Source organism: Penicillium hispanicum, assembly GCF_028827665.1.
Source record: "Penicillium hispanicum strain IBT 35686 chromosome Unknown utg000005l_segment0_segment0, whole genome shotgun sequence".
NCBI classification, from domain to species: domain Eukaryota; kingdom Fungi; phylum Ascomycota; class Eurotiomycetes; order Eurotiales; family Aspergillaceae; genus Penicillium; species Penicillium hispanicum.
Genome location: NW_026623197.1, coordinates 1,563,312 through 1,579,456, shown reverse-complemented (window position 1 = coordinate 1,579,456; position 16,145 = coordinate 1,563,312). Strand labels below are relative to the sequence as shown.

The 16,145-nt window shown below is 53.3% G+C and overlaps 6 protein-coding genes across 6 annotated transcripts; 2 read left to right on the top strand and 4 right to left on the bottom strand.

The window, feature by feature from the left end:
* Positions 1-83: 83 nt before the first annotated feature.
* Positions 84-962, top strand: N7459_006056 (zinc finger MYND domain-containing protein; the record flags this gene model as incomplete). The annotated part of the gene is made up of 4 exons (XM_056945240.1): positions 84-102; positions 167-665; positions 728-815; positions 885-962. The coding sequence occupies 4 exons, from the start codon at positions 84-86 to the stop codon at positions 960-962; spliced, it is 684 nt and encodes a 227-aa protein (XP_056799575.1).
* An 816-nt stretch (positions 963-1,778) lies between these two features.
* On the bottom strand, positions 1,779-2,768 carry N7459_006055 (uncharacterized protein; the record flags this gene model as incomplete). The annotated part of the gene is made up of 1 exon (XM_056945239.1): positions 1,779-2,768. One exon carries the CDS (start codon positions 2,766-2,768, stop codon positions 1,779-1,781), a length of 990 nt encoding a protein of 329 aa, XP_056799574.1.
* Positions 2,769-4,427: 1,659 nt separating this feature from the next.
* Positions 4,428-5,188, bottom strand: N7459_006054 (GNAT family N-acetyltransferase; the record flags this gene model as incomplete). The annotated part of the gene is made up of 2 exons (XM_056945238.1): positions 4,428-5,060; positions 5,117-5,188. The coding sequence occupies 2 exons, from the start codon at positions 5,186-5,188 to the stop codon at positions 4,428-4,430; spliced, it is 705 nt and encodes a 234-aa protein (XP_056799573.1).
* Positions 5,189-5,596: 408 nt separating this feature from the next.
* Positions 5,597-7,284, bottom strand: N7459_006053 (uncharacterized protein; the record flags this gene model as incomplete). The annotated part of the gene is given in 2 exon segments (XM_056945237.1): positions 5,597-6,891; positions 6,903-7,284. 2 exon segments carry the CDS (start codon positions 7,282-7,284, stop codon positions 5,597-5,599), a joined length of 1,677 nt encoding a protein of 558 aa, XP_056799572.1.
* A 510-nt stretch (positions 7,285-7,794) lies between these two features.
* Positions 7,795-11,200, top strand: N7459_006052 (uncharacterized protein; the record flags this gene model as incomplete). The annotated part of the gene is made up of 20 exons (XM_056945236.1): positions 7,795-8,177; positions 8,234-8,396; positions 8,453-8,463; positions 8,513-8,568; positions 8,620-8,725; positions 8,781-8,939; positions 8,989-9,038; positions 9,097-9,181; positions 9,232-9,354; positions 9,405-9,790; positions 9,847-9,890; positions 9,943-9,985; positions 10,034-10,136; positions 10,185-10,209; positions 10,267-10,397; positions 10,450-10,514; positions 10,568-10,718; positions 10,778-10,807; positions 10,859-11,081; positions 11,132-11,200. Coding segments are annotated over 20 exons (2,406 nt in total), but the record flags the coding sequence as incomplete, so codon positions are not given.
* Positions 11,201-11,479: 279 nt separating this feature from the next.
* Positions 11,480-15,172, bottom strand: chsB (chitin synthase class II; the record flags this gene model as incomplete). Its single annotated transcript, XM_056945235.1, has 4 exons — positions 11,480-12,577; positions 12,626-12,810; positions 12,867-14,590; positions 14,946-15,172. The coding sequence occupies 4 exons, from the start codon at positions 15,170-15,172 to the stop codon at positions 11,480-11,482; spliced, it is 3,234 nt and encodes a 1,077-aa protein (XP_056799570.1).
* Positions 15,173-16,145: the final 973 nt, after the last annotated feature.

Genomic DNA, 16,145 nt, shown 5'->3' with positions numbered 1-16,145 from the left:
ATGTGTCCCAGTATCAAAACATCTTCTCTCCTCTCCCCCATCCCACTCACACCCTCTACACATCACATAACTCACTTAACACCATGGGTCGCTGGGGCTGGCGTACGTCTCACTCCGCCTCTCTTCTCCATACCCGGCCCTGTCCTTACTAAAACATCTATCTCAGGCCTCTTCGAAAGCGATCGAGATCTCGACTTCGCCTGTTCCATCAACGATCATCTCGAGATCAACACTGACAACTGGACACACCAACTAAGCCACATGATCCACCAGACCGACGCGCTCGCACCCGCCGAAGCGCGTCAATACTACCGCACACAGGAGTACACAACCCAGTTGAAGACAGAAATCGTGCCCTGGGTACGTGACAAGCTGAACACCGACAACCTCGGCGATGCCCTCTTCGCCAAGGCCCGTCTCAAGGAGGCCTCGGCCAAGGGAAAGTACATGACCATCATTCTAGGGGCGCTCATGATGCGGGCCGGCGCCAACATCAAGCCCGAGGACATACAGCACCTGCGCGATGTGGCGCCGCAGATCAACTGCAACGAGACCTACACGCTGCCCCTCTTTGACCAGGGATTTCGCAGCCCCGGTCGAGCTCAGTTCTGTGCTGCGCTGGACCACTACCAACCCGGTGTGCCGCGCAACTTCCAGGAGCCTAGGTGCGACCGTGCCCTGGAGAGACAGAAGTGCATGTAATAGGGGACTGACAGCCCTCTCATAGCTGCTTCCAGTGTGGAAAGGTCGGGGTTGACATTGGCCGCACGCCACAGAAGTGTGGCGGGTGCAAAGTCGCATGGTACTGTGACAGGGTAAGGATACCAAGGACTTCTGCCCCCTACTGGTCCCTATGTGTGTTCCTCATGACTGATTCCGGGCAGCAATGCCAGGTTCTACACCGACGCGTGCATCGACCCAGTTGCATTGCCCCGGAGCGGCGCGAATGGGCCAATGTCTAAGCTCCATCTCCACTTCTCCCGCGTACAGTCGCGCCGAAAGCAGAATATTGATCGTCGAGCTTGTCGTGGAAGACACCCAATACCCAGAGGAAGATCAAAGTCATGAGGCGGTGCCGCCAATTTTGGGCTCAGTAGCTGTGACGATCAACTCTTCAAGCATAGCCCACCACCCGCGAGTTTCTTCATAGTAAAGTAGCTATTCAATGAATACCCTCCCACTGAAGCGAGGACCATCCATGAAACGACGCAGTTCTCAAGGGATCATAGGAGATGCAGAGTTTGTCCTGTATTAGGGGCTGTTGGCACATCTAGACTGGCTTAGGCGTCTTGTTTTATATCACATTCTCCACTCTCAACGACTACGTAACTATGGACTCCACGGCGCTCAGCTACAATGGGGCAAGTCTTGTAGTGGAGCAAGAAAATACTAAATGCCAAGCGCAGCCATGTGCCGTGGTCCACCTTGGAAGGCCTCCAGATATCATTCTAGATTCCCCACCATCGTTACTGCTGGCGCGTCTACTTAAGAAAAGGGGGGAAACAGCTGATATCGTCAGGAATCGGGAAGCATTATTTAATTACATTTTAAAGCCAGGGTGGTATATTGGGCGAAATGAATACACAAGAAGGGAAGCGAGGAAGCCGAGAGAAAAAAAAAAAAGTCAATTATACCGACTGGGTATTCACCAAGCCACCCCCGACATGAACAAGAAAAGACCTACACCACCGGGGCGGTTACAGGCGCAGGAGGGAAGAGAAGCGAAGAGAGAAGTAGAATCACATAATGAAGAGCGGCGTGACATGGGGTGACGGCGTTTACTCGCTGTAGTCCAGAGTGACGGCGATACGAACGGGACCGGCGACGAGGTTGCCGCCAATACCGTCCTCCTTTGCCAAGGCGGCGGTGTAGGCGTTGTTGACGGAGCCCGCACCCGAAGTGATGGAAGAGCAGACCTCCGAGTTGTACTTGCTGCACATGCGCATACCCTGGACCTCCAAGTCGGCGTTCTGGGCCTGGATGGCGGAGACGTCGAAGCCGGACCAGCCCGAGTTGATGGTGGAGCCCAAGTCAAGCTCACCCCAGGTGGCGGCGTAACCACCGTACTTGTCCGTGGGGATGGAAGAGCCCTTGGCGGCGGCAAAGCCACTCTGGGTGTCCTCGTCGAAAGCCAAGTACTTGACCTCGCCGGCGGCAATGGTGAAGGTGTGGCAGGCGTTGCCGTACCAGCCGTCCATCTTACCAGTCTTGCCGATCTTGTTCCAGACTACGACGGTCCACTCGTCGGTGTTGGAGCCGGTGAACTCCAAAACGTGCTTGTAGTCGCCGGCAACGGAGGAATGGACCTCCTGGATGTTGCTGCCGTAGGGGTTGCCGACGTTGCCAGCGTAGGTGACGCCGGAGCCGGTGTTGTTGGTGATACCGCCGAAGCCGGCGGTCGAGAACTCGCCGTTGGAGGGCACCGAGGTCCAGTGGGGGTTGGCGCCCGAGGAGCCCGCCGAGGTGGTGGCGACCGTGGTCGAGGTGGACGAGGTCGAGGTCGAGGACCAGGTTTCCACCGAGGTGGTCGAGGTCTCTACGGACGAAGTGGTCGTCGGCTCAATGGTGGTTGAGGTGGTCGTGGGGGTGGGCGCGAAGCTGGTCCAGGTCGCATCCTCACAGGGGCACACATAGACCGTGTTGGTCAAGCGCAGGGTGCTGACATCGGCCTGGCGACGGGCGTGTTCTTCATGGTGAGCCTGGTGGCCGTGACGCGCGAGAGCGCCGCCAGAGAGTGCCAGCAACAGGAGCGAGTTGATGAGTTGCATTGCGATGATGGACTGGCTCGGACCACGCCGAAGCCACACAAGCTAGAAAAGAACTTCCTTGGAGGTCGCGAAAAGAGGCACCTAATGCATATACAGAAACGAACGACGAAAAGAGCGGCAGAAGTATGAAACTTCGGGGTAGAATTGAAGGAGCGAGTGAAGGTGACTGGAGTAAAGGAGTCGGCAGCGAAAGTTCTGGGGGGGCCTTTCAGTTTTAATTAAACGGGGCCAGAAGTATTTTAGCGCCAACGATGGTGCCCGGGGGGAACACGTACGAACGCCAGTCGGGATAGGGCTCAATACTGGGAGTTGACGTGTGCGCTCCAGCCGGTGGGGTCCGGCGCCGCCGCCGGACAGCGGCCATTGGCATCGCTGCAATACAAGCTTGAGACGAGAGTCCCACCCGCTCATCTCATCGGCTGAAAGACCGGAACGGAGGTGTGCCCACTCTCGGTGCGATCATCTCTAGCAGATATTTCATGAGGGCGACCGCGATGGCTGATGAAAAGCGAGGATGAGGCGCAACACCCATGATGGGCAGCAACCAGACCCCTGGATGGAAAACATCCCCAGACGTGCCCCTGACATGACTCGTAATGACGAGTTAGGGTGAGCGGCCCCAAAGAGGATGAGGATGCGAACGGGAGATGAATGCGACCCCCAATCCCAGCTCGCCCCCAGGTCGAGTCGAGGCCATGATTAGCAGCATTATTACTTGGAAAGGCGCGAATCTCTTGGCGTCGGGTACCTGGCACGTGATAGGGGGCCTCCCGCGGCGATCCATGGATCCAATGTTATGATTCGGTATTGCCGTACGACCTATATAACTTACTATTATGCACTATGGATCCTGGGGGGTATTAGACGAGCACGTTTATATGATTGTGATCACCAGCACGGCTCGTCGCTTGTCATCCTGAGTCAGGCCTTGGACCCTGAAACTGTTCGCTGGGGTGAACCAGTCTAGTCTCAGGGGTCCGGGGGAAGAGGCGTATTTTTACTTAGCCTGGCCGATCCTGCTGTTCACTTGGCCCGAGAATCGGTTTGTTGCCCCCCTATCTTTATACATATATAACGACTACACTGCCCGCGTCCAAGCCCCTATACCGCTTGCCAAGCATCTCTCTACTGGAGGATACGTACGCCTAGTGGGCTTTGGGCCGATGACGGCCTTGGGGGGAGCCTCAGGGGCATCGCGGGTCGGGCAATCAATGGCGGTATTTTCCATGGTTCGCCAAGCTGGGGCCTCACGAGGGCATCTGCGAGTACGGATGAGTGTAGAAAGGTGTATAATACCTACACAGCATACTGAAGCCAATCCACGCGCAACAACTCTATCACTGACAGCGATCGTCGCGATCGATGATCATTCCAGCCCTCCAACTTTCCGAGATGATTCCCGTCGCGCCACGTGATGCAAGGGGGTTGTGCTGATTCAGCGGATGTCGGCTTGTGCATTCAGCCTGGATAGTTTACATATATATATGTACATACATGGATGTATACCGTATCATTGAAGATAAATACGCTAGTAGGGCTATGAAATATCCCATAAGCTCGGTATCGCAGGTGGAATCTTCACGGCCCAGAAATCTATGGATGCATGTTAAAGCCTACTCCACCGCAGTAGCGAACGCCCGGTAATTCCACGACAACTCCTTATTTCTTTCGCGCCATCTGCTCCACAACTTTCACACGCTTCTCGTCCCATTCGTCCCACACTATCGAGTACATGGTAGTATGTCTGCCTCGCGGCTCCCCCGACGTCCCATTCCTCTTTTCCAGAGCTTCTACCGGGAGTCCCGCCATCGTTCCTGGCATCGTCTTATCCCACCGCAAAATCCCTTCCAACTCGAATCCCATCCGCTCAGCGACCTTGCGAGATGACTGGTTTCCCATATGGCACTGCCACTGCACCCGTCTCAGACCTAAGCCCCCCAGGGAGGGCGGGTCGAGCGTATACAGCAGCAGAAGCCCGATGGCATTGCTCGCCACGTGCGTGCGCTGGAACCCCGGAAAGATCATGACGCCGATTTCGGTGGATGCATTGGACGCGTTCGTGGCCGTCAGCGCGACGGTGCCGGCATAATTGGCGGTTGGGTCATGTTCTCCCGCGGCAGTGGTTTTGTCGATGACCGCGTATAGACACGCGCTGGGATCTGGACCAATATGCTTGTCGTAGAAGTCCCTCACGAACTCTTCTGCCGTTTCGATCTCCGGGAACATCACATAGTCAAACAGTTCCGGGTGTGCCTGCTTCGCTGCCATGAACTTGGCTGCGTGGAGGCTGGTCTACTCGGGTCAGGGCTTGCTTTCCGTTCACCTTGGCATGCAATGGCGATACTCACATCGAATGGCTCGATGGCGACTCGATCATTCTCCAGGCGTCGCTGCTCGTAAACGAACTCGTTCTCAGGCATGATGAGCGAAGAGGTGATACAAGAAGACTTGCCGTTCCTGCTACTTGTGCAGGTTCACGGCAGAACACCTGAGGTTATCCTACTGCCTGGTCAGGAGACTACCCCTCAGTATATATAGAAGGCTAACCCATTTCAGGTGCGGCTAGCCATCTGCGATTCTATTGGCCCTTGTTATATACGCGGGCAATGGGACGCCTGAGGCCGCAGGCACAGTATTTGTGGCCACCGCGAAGAACGACATGGCAACCTTGAGTGGAACTACTAGTTCAATTTCCAGATCCAGCAATATATGTTAATCATCAATCACACGCCTTGAGGACCAATCGGGCTCTGGCATCCAAGTTTGAAATCAATTTCAAGCTCTCGTGGAGCAACTGGCAACTGCGACGGCCCTTTCAAGGCCCAACATCAAAGTCTATAGAATCTCCAAACTGGCATATAGTCTGCATCCAGCGGCCGATTTTGAAGCAGGGCGCGCGCCAGCTCAATTGGCATGCAATTTCCTTTCAAAAAACGGTCATGAAAGTCCCTCTCTGCCATTAGTCCGGTATCGACCACTTCCTTGCGCAAAGCGTAGATCTGTAGTGCACCGAGCATATACCCAGCTTGATACAATGGTGAATAGTCGCCGTTGAGTGACCGTCTCACCTCCCCTTCGGCCGTTGCCCGTTCATGCCCCACTTCATCGACAAGCAGATCGATGCACTCCTGGGGAGACATTTGGCCGAGGTGGAATTTGATCGAGAACAAGATTCGGGCACATCGGTGCAGTCGCCAGAACAGCATTCCAATGCGATTTGAAGGGGTCTTCTTGAACCGGGCGTCATTCCACAACAGAAACTCCCAGTACAGCGCCCATCCCTCGATCCAGAAGGGCGTGTCAAAGAGACGGCGGTAGGGTCGGTGTCGCGCGTTCATAAACAGTTGCAGATGATGACCAGGAATCATCTCATGGAAGACCGTGGCCCGGGAGAAATGGATGTTGTTCCCGCGCATGCTCATCAGCTTGGCTTCGTGATCCATCGAGCTGACCGGGTACGAGACGATAATGCACTCGCCGCCTAGGAAAAACGGGTTCACCTTCTGGCGCTCCGGAGTCATCATAAACATCTGCCAGGTCTCCTTCGCGAGCGGTGGCACGGTAACGAGCGAGTGATCCTCGACGAACGAGACAGCTTCTTGCGCAAGATCACGCACCAGCTGCGTCTGTTTCCCCGGCTCAACAAAGTCATTCTTGACTTTCTCCAGTGCCGTCTTCCAGTGCGAGCACCCCATGCTGCGTGCGGCTGTTTTCATCTCCTCGACGCACCAGTCGAACTCCTTCTCTCCGATCCGAATGATCTCTTCCGGTGTATAAGAGACCATTTCGGCCTGGAGCTCGGCCATCAGCCCATCGCGCCCAATTGGCTGACCCACAATTGCGTCCTCGTCTCCCGGCTGGATTCCAACAAGGTGCTCCCGGATGGTCGCTGAAACCCGCTCGAGACTGTCGTCCACCACTCCGTAGGGATGGGACACCCACCAGTCGAACATGGGGTCGTAGCCCTTGTAAAAGCCAAACCATTCTTTCAGATGGCCGCGAAGAGAGTCGATTGTGTTGGCCGCCCGGAACGCGTTGGTCTTCTCCATCGACACTTCCATCGAGCCACTGTTGACCTTGTCGATCACCACCGTGATCTGCGCCTGCGACACTCGAACAGCTTCTGCGCCACACCTTGGGGCTCGATGGCTAGCACTAGGGCACGGGCCTCACAAAGGTCGATTATGGCGGGCGCGAATGGAAGCAGCGGCGTGGTCTTTTGGTCTTGCTTCTGATCGAGCTCCAGCTGGCGGAGTTGTCGTTCCAAGTAGTTCTTCACCAGAAGATAGTCCACTTTCTCCTCCTGATCGTACAGGTCAAATGGCTGGTTGCGGAGCGCATCAAGCTCCGTGGTGAGGAAGTGGTGCAGTCGCTGTGCTCTGTTGGGAGAGATCTCAATAGCGAAGAAGTTGGTGATCTCCTTCAGATCTTTCGTGATACGCTCAATCCTGTCGCGGATATTCTCTTCGCGGGCTCGCCAAAGGGCGATGCCTCGGGGCGTCGCGGTCGAAACCATCGCCGACGACGGAGTCTGTGTCTGTGTCTGTTCTGCTCTAGAAGATGGAGGGGATCACCTGCGAGGATACTGCAAGGCTTTGGCGGAGAAAGCGCGAGGAGTGATAGGGGCAGAAGATCGGATTCGCCCGTCGTGCAGGCATATCGTAGCAAGAGGCTTGGTGGGATGGCTTGACGACCCGACATCTTCACTAAAAGTCGCTGGGGAATCCGAGTGGCCGACGAGTCGACGTATCGAAGAGAGTCGTCGTGGCTCCGATAGAATAGCGCCGGGACTCCGCGTTTTTACCGGAATGGGCCACTTGGTTATCAGCCCAGTAGTGGTTATCTCGTCGTCTAGTCCACTTTTAGTCTTGTTCCAATGCATTGTGCGGGGAGAAAAGGAATGAAAGGGGACAGCTCCAAGGTTGCAGTGCTTATCTCGGTGTTGCGGACACATCCGACGAGGAGAGAGGACGAGGTTAAATACACGTGAGACGGTGGCATCTGCTTTCTTTTCACGCGGGCCCAGTTTGACGTGGATTTCCATTTCAATTCCATCCTCCCCTTTCCTTCAGACAGCGTCGAGATGTCGCAGTCGGTAATGGATCCCGACAACAATAAACATGCTCGCAACAACGTCAAGGAGTTGCACGGCATTCAAATGTCGCACCAGTGGGATCCCAATCTCCCACAGGAGAAGCTCGATGCAATCAATGAGACCGTCAAGGCCAACGACCAGGAAAAAGCATTCGAGATCGAAAAGTCTCTCGTGCAAGAATCTCAGTATGAGTCGGTTCGCGCGGCCGTGCGCAATACAGATGGCGGCGAGATCGCAAATACAGTGCGCGCCTGGATCTTAGGTATGATCTTCACGACTATTGGTAGTGGGCTGAACATGTTCTTGAGCATGCGGTGGGTTACAACTATCGATATGGCTCAAGTGTGCGCGGTCACTAACCCTCGGACAGGAGCCCTGCTATCTCATTTCCAGCCATCGTCGTCCAGTTGCTTGTGTATCCAATCGGATGTTTATGGGCCAGAGTAATCCCGACCAGGACGTTCACGACCTTCGGCGTGCGTTGGACCTTCAACCCAGGGCCTTTCACAATCAAGGAGCATACAGTGATTACGGTGAGTTGCCTCTGTCGCAATCCGACACTTTGACGACTTTTGACTGACTTCCTCAGATTATGGCCAAGTAAATAGCTTTTTATACTACACTCGAGCCATTTGCTAAAACGTGCTAGTGTCTCTATCGGTTACGCATATTGCACGGATGCCTTGTTGGCATTGAAAGCAAAACGTATGTAAAAAGCGACCTAGGGCCACTTGATGCATGTCTGACCGGAGTTAGCATTATACAATCTTGACATTGGCTGGGGCTTTCAGTTACTATTTGCACTAAGCAGTCAGGTTGTCGGAATCTCGTTGGCTGGAATTTTCCGTCGATTTCTCGTGTGGTAGGTCATATCCAAATTGATCTCCCTGATATGCGTCCTGACGGTGAGTGCCCAGGCCTGCTGCAATGGTGTGGCCCACCCAGTTTGCAAATACGTCTCTGTTCTATGCGCTCCATGATAAGAGCGCCTCCAACGCCTCCGAAACCAACGGCTGGAGTATCTCCCGCTACCGGTACTTCATGTACGTGATGCTGGGATCCTTTGCGTGGTACTGGTAAGTCGTCGAGAACCGAGACCTGATGTCCAATTCTCACCTACGACAGGCTGCCTGGCGTGATATGGCAGGGCCTCTCTGTCTTCGCCTTTGTTACTTGTAAGATCATGCTCCTGTGAAGGGGTTTGGCCAGTGCTGACACTCTCCCTGAATAAAGGGATCCGCCCGAACAATGTGGTCTTGAATCAGTTGTTCGGAGGCTTCACTGGCCTTTCGCTCATTCCTCTGACTTTTGACTGGACGTGAGTCTGCACTCCCAATCTGTTCGAATATCAAAGCTAAGGGTATTCAGATATGTGTCGGCCTACCTCCTCGATCCATTGCTCGCACCGGTCCACGCCATTGTCAACACAATGATCGGACTGGTTGTTTTTGTTATTATCACTACTGTTGGGATTGCCTATACAGGAGCTTTGTATGTTGCATTCCCCTTCGTACTGAGGAGCCTAGCTAACAGATACAAAGCTATTCCGACTATCTGCCTATCAACACTGCATCCACTTATGATAACAAGCAACAATCCTACAACGTGTCCCGGATCTTGGGTTCAGGGTTCACATTCGACGAGAAGGAGTACAAGGCATATTCTCCAATGTTCTTGCCACCAACATTTGCATTGAACTATGGGCTCTCCTTCGCAGCTCTCACCGCAGTCATTGTGCACATCATTCTCTACCATCGAAAGGAGATCTGGCATCGCTTACGAGCGGCCCGCAACCAGGAGCCGGATATACATTTGCTGCTCATGAAAAACTACAAAGAGGCTCCCGAGTGGTGGTATGCAGCGCTATTTCTGGCGTCCATGGCATTGGGCCTGGCCGGTATTCTAGCATACGACTCACAGCTCCCTTGTACGTGATTCCCGCTATTCGGTCACGAATCCATCAACTTCTAATATGCACTACAGGGTGGGGCTTTTTTGTGTCTATCATCATTGCGGTGGTTTTTATTGTGAGTACCCCATTGGAGCGTGAATATAATATTCATTACTGACTCGAGAAAGGTCCCGACGTGCATGGTTATGGCAGTCACCAACATCCAACTCTGTACGAGCTCCCCATACTGTGTTGGGTCCATACGACTTACTCTTCTAGCTCTCAATGTCCTGTCGCCTTTTTTGGCCGGGTTCATGATCCCAGGTAAACCGATTGGAGTGATGGTATTCAAGGTTTTCAGCACAATCACGTTAGGCCAAGCGTAAGTTATGGGAAATGCTTGAAAATGACAGAGCTGACTCGGCAACAGACAAGTCTATTGTCAATATCTAAAGGTATATCCTCACTAAACGGTTTTTATCAAATGATATCAAGTTAACGATCATTGATAGTTGGCACATTATATGAAAGTGCCACCTCGGGTCACCTTCATGTGCCAAACCGTTGCGACAGTCTGGGCATGCTTTGTTCAGATCGCAGTGATGAACTGGACATTAGGAAATATTGACAATGTCTGTACAACGTATGCCAGACTGCTCCGGTTCTAGTGTCTACGAGTAGCTAACAACGCCTAGCGATCAACCCGCACATTTCACCTGCCCCAACGGAAGTGCATTCTTCTCGTCCAGTATTGTCTGGGGTGAGTGCTATAAGTCCAGAAACTCCCTCTGGCTGATACTAACTGATGAACAGGGGTGATCGGCCCAAAGCGCATCTTTGGACCTAATGCGATCTACACGCCGATCATGTACTTCTGGCTGATCGGGGCAGCCTTGCCCGTCGCATTCTATGTCGTGATGCGAGTGTTCCCAAGATCCAAGGCCCGATACTTAAATGCTCCCGTGTACGTACGCTCAGCAGAAATCTGTCCACCACTGTTTCATTTGCTAATCTATCCTCCAGAATGCTTGGTGCCATGGCATGGTTGCCTCCGTAAGTACATTGACACTCATTGAGTGCCGGCCAATGCTAACGCTTGCGCAGCGCCACACCCCTGAGCTTCTCCTCATGGGTCATTTTTGGCTTGATCTTCAATTACTGGATCCGTCGGCGTTGGGGTGGGTGGTGGCATACCTACAACTACGTCACGGCCGCAGGACTGGACACTGGACTCATCCTATCCACAATCGTCATCTTCTTTGCAATCACCCTGCCCAACGTGTCAGTCCCAAATTGGTGGGGAAATACTGCTCCATTCGAGACGATGGTAAGTCCATCCTGAGAGGTGCAATCACTCATGCTGATCACAGTTTATAGGACTACCTGTACACTGCCGTTCGGAAGACGGTCGCAGATGGAGAGACCTTTGGGCCAACCAGCTGGTAAGTGTTGCAGGAAGTTTCCCTGGGCATCCTGTCATGTCGGATCCGCCTAGATTTTTAGGTCAATATAGGAAGCACTCTTCATGAACGAATCATTTTGTCCATTCAAAAACGCATAAGTACATCCATCAGTTACACATAGACACATATCGCCCGGCCAATTGGACCAGACAGCCAGAGATAAGAATGAAATCCGAGTATCATGTCAATATTTCCATCATCATCAAGAGAAAGCAAAGAAATAACTCCAGGGGAAATCAAACTCCGAAACGAGAACCAGAATCTACTTTCGCCAGAACATGGCTTTGCCGAACGTGCGGCTGACCGACCACCGCGCTTCGGAAATGCGATCCTTGAAGCTGGGACCGCCGTTGTAGCGGATGGGGCGGGAAGAGCTGCTTCCGTCGGAGCTGCCGCCAGAACTGCTTCCACCGTAGGCGCTCGGAGCAAAGTTGGTGATGTTCCCAGCATCGAACTTGGTCTTGCCCTCGACGATCTTGTGGATCAGATGCAAAAGGGCATAAGTGGTGGAACCGACAGCGCGGACGAAGGCCAGACCAGCCACGGACCAGAGGATGATGGAGAGGTAAATGTTTGTGCCACCAGAGTTGACGGGGTAGACTTCGGAGACGATCATGGCAAGGACAAGGTTGGCGATCATCCAGATAGAAACCATGTACGTACGTACGGCACGATAGTAGTCCTCCTGCATCTGGGCATCGCTCGGGGGCGACTCCGGAACTTCGAGGCGGTCACGAAGGTTGCGGAGGGCTGCATCGTAGCCACTGTCGATATCGAGCTGTTCGGAAGGCATGTCCATCAAGACGGTTGATCCATTGATGACCTTTGCAGTACCCAGATCAGTGTTGATGACATTGTCACCCTTTGTACCCCACGTCACGTCGTGGGTATTGCAGAAGGCATACACCTGCAATGTGCAAATGTAACTGGGCATGAGCAGGAAGTACTGGATGGATGAGGTGATCATGTGCCATGGATCCAGGTAAAGCAATGATGTCCAGAAGTACAGCCCGACGGTAGACAACATAGAGATGACGATCTCCACCATCAGCGTGTCACTAACGTCCAAAGACGAGTTAGACGCACCCGTGCGTGAGAGAACCTCCATGACCACGAGGTAGAGGGTACAGAATATTGTGTAGAACATGATAATGCTGTACACAATGATACCGGACAGGTAGAGGTTTTTGGCACCTTGAGGACGATTACCAAGGGAGATGATGAACTGCAGAGCGGTGACCAAGACGCAGGCGTAGCGCAATACATAGAAAATGTACTTCCCCATGCTGTGGCCAAAGGGATCAAGCTTCTTGTCGGTTAAAGAGCCTGCAATGAAGTAGAAAGCCAAATAGAAGTTTGCCTGTGATAGTTAGCCAATATTCTCTTAACTGAGAGACAAAACACATACCAGACCAAAGTAGGTGAACACAAGGTTGAAGAACTGGTAAAGGAATTCAATGTGAAGTAAAATCTTGCGACCCAGCGTATGATCTGTCTGCCAGATCTGCTTGGCATTGACGTTGGAGTACACGGCAGCGAAGAAGGCACCGTTGAGCCAACGTCGACGCTGAGAGATAAACTCAGGGACCGAGTCTGGTTGCTGTTAGCAAGATTGTCTTTATCGAAGTGATGAGTGAGAAGGGTCATACCAGGCACGTCAGTTTCTCCAACCGCACTCTTGACAAACTTCAAGACCCATCTCTCCTCACGCTTAGCCACCAACTCCCAGCAAAGAATACGATCTTCTGCCAGGTACATGTTGGCAGTGAAGACATCGGCATCTTGACCATGCAATGTCTCACCCTTGAAGTACTGGTTCAGAGGACCGTGTCCATCGGCGTCATTTTGCAGGGCGAAGAAGCGGTAGGCACTCAATGCACCAGGCAGCACAGTAATATAACCGAAGACAGACTCCAACGGTTTATCCAGGATGTTTGACATCTTGTACTCAAAGTTCTGACTGGCAACAAGCGGGTTGAGGAGACCAAGCCAGCCCTTGCCCTTACCAGCCTTGATCTCACCGGCGGCGCCGGCAACATTAGAGTCCTGATCGAAGGCCTTCCACAAGTGATACAGTGCAGTCGGATCCGGCTTGGTACCAACATCAAGCAGAATACAGATGTTGGGCTGAAGAGCACGACCGAAAGCATTGAAGAACCAACGGTGCGAGTTTAGCTTCTTCTGATTGTGCTCCTTTAGACAGAAGATGACCTGGCACGGGACGATGCCCTTCTCGGCACCCTTGAACTTGAGGTCAGAATCAAGCGAGACCTGTGTCGTGTATTCATAAACGTGTGCCTGCACTTCCTTCTGGTTGACAACGTTCTTCGCAATGCCCTCCTGGTAAACACCAAGAGCCGCCAACGCGTTGAGTGTGCGCGGGTGGACTTTCTTACGACCATCAGACACGATACACACCACGATCTTCTTCCAGCCGTCTTTGCCCCATGTACGCGACTTGGTACGGGAGCAGAAATGGCTGATGTTGCGCATGATGCCATGCATGGTACGAGTAAAGCCAACTTCGTCCTCGTTGTACATGGTCACACAAATGAACAGCTCAGTCTCGCGGGCAGTGCTGCCAATTTGTTGGCGAAGCTTGTATCCTCGGCTCGTGAAGTCATCAGGATCAGATGTGACGGCCGTGTACCGCATATGGGTGAATTCTCGGTCATCCCGGCGGGGCAGGAAGCTGTGCAGAATAGTTGGAATCTTACACTCCAGTACCAGCTCGCCGTTAATAAGCTGGACCTCCTTTTTGGCCATCTGGGCTGAGCGAACACCACGGCGGCTTTGCTTCTCGGGTGCTGGCCCATAGTGGAGATTGGGGTCGATCATGCTGGCTTCATCATCGTCCTCGTCTTCCAGGTCAACCTTTGCCATTTCGTCTTTTTCGTCTCCCATGACAGTCGACTCGCTCATGAATGACCTAACGCTGCTGCGTGAATTGTGGTTGATAGTCCGGCCACCACCTCCAAAGGGATCCTGGCCTGCTACACCATCGCCGATATCGATACTCGTGTCAGCCCCGGAAGATGGGGCAGGGCCAGAGAACAGAGGCGCCGGAGGCAAAGGTCGTCGAGGGCTGCCTCCATAACGCGAACTCGGCGTACCGGGTCGCGGACTGCCATTTATATCGGCTCGTTCATAGCCGACACTAGACACCGAAGGGGGTCGAACATGACCAGGGCTCCACGGACGGGTAGGAGAGCCTGTCCGAGGAGGAATTGAAGGATACACAGATGTGTCTGCTAGACTCGCAGTTGGTGGTGGGATGTTTGGGATGCTCGACAGACTCGACGGCGGACGCGATGGAGACGTGGCGCTAGGCACCTGGTAGAAACGGCTATCATAACCGGGCGCTTGACCGTTCCTAAGATTGCGAGTTCGAATGTTAGTACGCGGTCTCGCTGGATGCTCCATTCTGGCTCGAGCCGACGGAATTGTGGTCAATGTGGAGATGGAGACGAGGACAATGCGATACACAAGTACTATGTATGCATTGTTTACGAGAGAAGCAGCGCCCAGTGGTCTGCCCAAGGCCGTATGCTTTTATCCAGTAAAAGAACCCATTCTTGAACAGTCCACCAAGGCACCGCACACCCTCATTGGCCTCCTGTCAAGGGAGAAGCCAAAAGCGACCACAGGTGCATGTGGCCTGGTAACAGGGGCAACGCGTGGAATGTGGCAGGAATAAGGCTGCACTGGTTGGGAAGAGGGGAACATACGGAGTAGAGTCATCATATTCGGACTGATAATGGGACGGGGAGGGAGCCCTAGAGCTCCCACGCGGCTCTTCATAGTCGTCGCCGCTAGTGGGCAACAATCGCATCGTGGCACCATTCTGTCGTGACGCGGCGCTGGGCGACTCTGCATCAGAGACATAGGAGGATGCCTCGTGGTCGAAGTACGCGGGAGGCTCGTCCCCGTAACTGGATTGCGGGTGACGGTTCATGATGTGTGGAATGTGTTCGATTCGGCGAGCTCACGTCCTCATAGTAGAGTCCTGCACTGAAATTCAGGCTGCGCGATACACTCCCCACCAAGGCTCTCGACTAGCTGCACTGAGACAGAGATCTGGTGGCAGGTCTGACAGGTTGGCCGTTGTGTTAGCGGATAATTCGCAGCAAGCAGGAATGTGGGCCGGGACGAGGAATGCAAGCTACTCACCTCGAGCAATTGCACTTGGTGTTGGAAGATAGTAACTGAGGAAAACAAGAATTGAGGCCTCCGTGAGTACAGAGGAGAGAGAGAGAGAGCAATAAGAAGCGGCGGAATGCAAACAAGGCCAGCCCGGCGCATCCGTCACGCCGCGATCAACAGGCGGAGGTGCGGTTACTGTGGCAACGCTGTGCGCTTTGCAAGGGCGTCGCCTGCACGGGGCCGTCGATTATTCTTGAGCCCCGAGACTCGACAATAATCTAATTTCATAAAACACTTTAATGTCAAGTATCCCCTTGACTGCCAGATGCAATAGTCCCAATGATCTTCTCCGATCAGACTCTCCTTTCGACTTCTCGTGGTGTTTACGCCGAGCTTCCCAGTGCCGGCTCCACCGCAGTGGGTCTGGCGCTAAGTCTTTACACAGACTCACAACATCGCACGAGTTGCATTTCAGACGAACTGGACTAGACCGACTCCAAGTGGTATTGGGCATCTGGTCAACCAACATTGAATAATGAGATAGACCAACCTTCGTGAAATCAAAGCCATGGGCCAAAAAAGGAGAAAAGAGCAAAACGCCAAACCACAAGATCTGAAGTGGATTATTCACCAAAATACCCCAAGATATATTTCTGCATCCACCCCGCAATTTCCCATGCATGGCCAACGCTTCCACTATACTATCCCTAGGGTTAGAACCATGACTCGGTGCCTCCATCCACTTTCTCGGGAGAGCCTGTTCCCCCCCCCCCCCCCCCCCCGAC